Consider the following 5,308-nt stretch of genomic DNA (forward strand, 5'->3'; position numbering starts at 1 on the left):
CAACAGTGGGAATAGAGGCTCCTTGGTCTCCCAAACTCCATATGACCTAGCACAGGGCAAGGCCGGGGCCAAGTGGTGGGAGTGGGTGGGTGGGGGAACAGAGGTGGGGGGAGGGGTATGGGAATCTTTCGGGATAGCATTTGAAATGTAAATAAAGAAAATAATAATAATAATAAATAAATATAAAAAAAAAAAAAAAAAAAAAAAGAATATGGACATCCCCAGTGCTGGTATCAACAATAAATTGAAGCTAGCTTGGAATGCAGATGAACCAAAAAAGATCGCTTCCTATAAAACTTCCGGTTTGAATTTGGTGAAGCATTGCCCGCAGACATTAGAACAGACTGATGCCTTCAGCTGCTAAGGAACCAAAGAACCCAGATCCAACAAAACAAAGAGTCAAGCTGCTCTGCGGACCAGAGTGGAGGGCAGTGGGGGCAGGGACTGAAGAGCTTCAGTCTGGGAGTAGGGTCCAGACCTGACCTGCCTGACAGGGGAGGGCTCTCAGGGCTGCCAAGGAATTTCCTGCCTCTCTGTGAGTCCTTCCTCACTCAGCCATGGAATAAATGCAGTGTGTGTGTGTGTGTGTGTGTGTGTGTGTGTGTGTGTGTGTGTGTGTGTGTGTGTTCCAAGGTGAGGACTGGAGACATTACAGAGGCAGGGCAGCACGCATTCCTCTCTCTGGCTGGGGAAGGAACGAACAGTCTGTACCTTTCATGGATGAGAGATGACAGAGAAATTGCAAAGATAGTTTCTCTGAACTTATCTTTCTGCCTTACAGTTTATCGTTTCTTTCCGTTAAGTCTGTGAGTGATGTGGAAAAGGACACTTTTATGTCTGTTCCACCTCCCCTTCAGGACACCAAGCATGGCTCTGATTGCCAGTCTCTAAATTAATGTATGCTGTGGCACTGATGCAGGTTCTGTTCAGATGTTCAGGTCGCTCACCAGAAGCTGGCTGAAGCTGACCCTACCCAAGTCATGTCCTGTGGCTAATAGCTTAAACGTTTGAAGTATCCTGGCATGGTTCTTTTGTAAAATATCACCACATGAGACCTAAATCAAGAGCAGGTGGTCAGAAATACCAACCGGAAAGTGAATCCATGCAATTGTGCAAATGGCTTGGCTGGCTCGGATTGGAAATCATGTCTTTTCAGTGACAAGAAGAATCTTAAGGGAAGTTCAGGATTGGTGAGGTCCTCAGTGGGTAAAGGGGCTTGCTGCTGAGCCTGAGCTCAATCCTCAGGACCTACATGATGGAAGTGAAGAACCGACTCCAGAAAGTTGTCCTTTGACCTCTATATGCTTACTGTGGTATGTGCATTGACAGATGCACACAATATGTAAATAAATGTAATAAAATATTTTTTTAAGGAGGAGTTTAGCCATTCAGCATAATCTTTCCTCAACAACATTTTTCAAAGAAACATACTTTAAAAACACATCCAGCTGAAAGGATTTTTCAGTACTTACAAAAATTACAAAGCCAGGGGTTTGTTCAGTGCTCAAGACATGTCCCTCCCTCTCCCCACCCCCTGGCATCACAAGTGTGTTTTCTGTGTGGGTGACGTGGGTCATCTATGAGTCTGACCTCGCTGTGCAGACTTACTTTCCAGCAGTGACAAACATCTCATCTCGGCACCTAGAAAAGACCACGCTGGTGGCATTGCCGACATTGAGGCCCGCCGCGGGGCTTCCGCAAATGGCATCTCTCTTGGCTATGCTCCAAACCACCACACTGCCAAACAAGAAGGGGGAGACACCAACACAGGAAATCAGAACTTCAAAGTTAACAACTAGTTTCCTGGTGCTAGGAAGAAAAAGAACAAAATGAAATGTTACTAGTGGAGGCTGGAGAGATGGCTCAATGGTTAAGAGCACTGACTACTCTTCCAGAGGTCGTGAGTTCAATTCTTAGCAGTCACAGGGTGGCTCACAACCATCTGTAAAGGGATCTGATGCCCTCTTCTGGTGTGTCTGTAAACATCTACAGTGTACTTACATATATAAAATAAACAGATAAATCTTTTAAAAAAGAAGAAGAAGAAGAAGAAGAAGAAGAAGAAGAAGAAGAAGAAGAAGAAGAAGAAGAAGAAGAAGAAGAAGAAGAAGAAGAAGAAGAAATGTTACTAGTGAATGAACACAAAAATTGTCCTTGGCATCCCCCACCCCCACCCTCACACCTCTATCCCCGCTCCCCAGCCACTCCCAAGCATCTGCTCAATCAATCACATTGTTTTACTAGAAGACTAATGTAGGATGCTTTAAAGACTTTGAAGGAAAAGGATTCTGGGGCTAGAAGCCAGGGAACCCATCCACCACAGCATTTCAGACACGCAAGCATCAAAGCTTGCAAGCCTCTGTCTTATGTAAACATTTTCCTTGGGGTGGTAGACGCCTCCTTCTTTAATTCTAGACCTTGAGAGGCTGATACAGGTCCTAGGAGATCAAGATCATCCACATTGGCTACATACCAAGTTTGAGGCCAGCCTGGGCTACATGGATCCCATCTTAAGCAAAACAAAGCCCAAATGCTTCATACTCCAAAGAAACACAAATATATGTCCACACAAAAGCTTTGTGTGTATGTGTATATGCATATGCATATGTATATGCGTATGCATACATATATAGCAGTATGAATTACTCATAATTATATAATCAATAATGCTTTGAAAGTGGTCACAGGAGCTGGAGGTGTAGGTGAGTGCTAGAACGTGCTCTTACCATGTTCTAGACCCTGGGTTCAACCCTCAGTGTTTTTTTAAACTAGGGAATGAAACCCATTTTTTTCATTGCCTAACTAACAAAAGTTAATAAATGACATCATTCAAGAGTCTTCAGCCAATAGAATGAATAGTGAGGGGATGAGACATTTTTGAATTGTCAATCCTTTTTGCATTGTAGGACAATACAGTTTCCTTTAAATCTTAGCCAAATGTAGCTTTAATTTGTTTAGAATTAAGTGTAAATTGTTTAAATAAATGGAGCATACCAGCATAGGGAGCAGTTCACCAGTTGGAATTTGTGGCACACGTGTATGGTATAATTCCACAGCCATTGCAAAGAATGGATACACATAGATGTTCTGAATGAGAACTCATGGTGGTCTGGATGAAGATGGCTCCCGTAGGCTCCTACATTTGAATACTGTCCCGCCCTGCCCCCCCCCCCCGGTTGGTGGAACTGTTTTGGAAGGATTAGGAGGTGTGGCCTTATTAGAGGAGGTATGTCACTGAGGGCAGCCCTTGAGGTTTCAAAAGACTCAAACTATTCCCAGTGTCTCTCTTAGCCCTGTGTTTGTGTCTTAGGAGGTGAGTTCTTAGCTACTGCTCCAATCCCATGCCCGGTCTGCTGGCTGCCATACTTCCTGCCATGATGGTCATGGACTCTAACCCTCTAAAACTGTACACACCAAATTAAACACTTTCCTTTCTAAGTTGCCTTGGCCAGGGTACTTTGTCACAGCAATACAAAACTAAGAGCTGCATTACAACAAAAGAGTTTGATAATATTGATATAAAAATTAATACATTTATTTATTAGTTTATTTATTAATTTACTTTGAAATTCGTATGCAGAAAGGCAACCATAGAATGTACACCACTATCTACTGCAGTTTTCATCTTCCCTCTACCCATAAACCAGGAGGACTGGGTGGACTGGACCCCTGCCACAGCTTCAAAATTAGACCAACTGTCTGAAGCTAGCTGTCAGAACCCTGCCTTCCTCACCACAGTGACCAACCAGAAACGGTCATATTGCATTTTCCTGGCCCATCAAAAGTTTATCCATTGGGTTCCTCAAACACTAACTTTCTGTAAGCAAATTTTAGATAGTCTAAAATCAAGGTCAAGGTGATAAGGGATTAGCAAGTTTTCCAGAGGTGAGAGTTTTTCCCAGACAGGGCTCCTAGCAGACGGTGGAGGTAAGGTGACTTAGTGGCCAGTCTCCAGGACTCTCCATGCCCGGACCTCAGGCACTGGGACTTCTAAAATCTCTCCAAGTATGCACACATGACTGAGAACAGCAGCATTTAACAGAGGTAACAACACCCACAGAAAATTTCTGGCTATGTTTCTTATGAGAAAACAGTCAAAATGAGGATGAGCCCAGAGATGGTGGGAACACTCACAAAAGATTATTAAAGTAACAAAAATCATGAAAATGTTGGTAAATTTCTGTGCGTTGAGAGGACATGGAACTATATATTGTTGTACACTTGTGACTCTCAGATAAGAAAACTATGGTATATGGAAAAGTATTTTGATTTATCCATGCATAGCCAGAGCTGAGCCATTTTTTTTTCTCACAGCCTTTTTACACGTAACAACACACTCGGATGTAGGCAGACCGACAGAGGACCTGGGAAGGGCCAAGATACTCGGTGTCTATGGAAATACACCTGGTGGATTCTACACAAATCATAGGCTGGCTAGAAAATGATGCTTTTAGGTGTGTACATGTATTTTTCACTTCATGTATGTCCTCTGTCAAACATTACTGAGTTCATCAAAGGGCAAAGACCATGATTTGTGTGGCAGGGTAAAAATATCCCCTCTGGAGTCACACTCTGTGTCCCAGTGCTGCCACTTACAACTACTGACTTCAGTTGTTCAACTGTCACCGGGCACTGCTGCTTCCATTCTAAAGGGCAGATATGAAGGTCAAACGAGCTACTGCAGTTAAAGTTCTCAGCACACACTTGTCACACATGATGTACTCGAAGCACCTTCATCTTTAATAGTGACTATTATCACGCTTGAGGTCATGATGTCTTTGACAGCAACGGTCTTTGAATATAGGTCCACACGACATTGTCCATGACTCCTAGAATCCAAATCGATCAAATCAGACTGTCTGTAGCTGGGCCTTGGCAGCAGGGAGACAGCCAGGTAATGTCCATGTGGTCTCAGAGCTAATGGTCACTCTTCTTAGCTACTTTTTCTAATGACCTTTTCATATATAGCAGCACACTCAGATGTGTGCAGATCAAGAGAGGACCTGGAAGGAGCTAAGATACTTGATGTCTGTAACACCTGGTAGAAGACATATAAGTAGCTGGGTGATGGCAGGTGGATCTCTGTGTCTGGGGCCAGCCTGGTCTACAGAGCGAATTCTAGGACAGCCAGGGCTACACAGAGAAATGGGGTCTTTTTTAAAAAAAGAAAAGAAAAGAAAAGAAAAGAAAAGAAAAGAAAAGAAAAGAAAAGAAAAGAGAAAATCCAACAACTTTGAAGAAGGAGAAGGAGGAGAAGGAGGAGAAGGAGGAAGAAGAGGAGAAGGAGGAAGAGGAGGAGGAGGAGGAG

At 43.4% G+C, this 5,308-nt stretch overlaps 1 protein-coding gene across 2 annotated transcripts in view; it reads right to left on the bottom strand.

Annotated features, from left to right (window-relative positions):
* The window catches only part of Cfap52 (cilia and flagella associated protein 52), a 38,200-nt gene that overhangs the window by 23,189 nt on the left and 9,703 nt on the right, over positions 1-5,308 (bottom strand). For both annotated transcript variants that reach the window (XM_021213424.2, XM_021213425.1), the window contains one exon: positions 1,609-1,737. In XM_021213424.2, coding sequence (XP_021069083.1) covers positions 1,609-1,737 — 129 coding nt within the window. The remainder of the gene's footprint in view (positions 1-1,608; positions 1,738-5,308) is intronic.

This window comes from Mus pahari, chromosome 14 (assembly GCF_900095145.1).
Source record: "Mus pahari chromosome 14, PAHARI_EIJ_v1.1, whole genome shotgun sequence".
NCBI classification, from domain to species: Eukaryota; Metazoa; Chordata; class Mammalia; order Rodentia; family Muridae; genus Mus; species Mus pahari.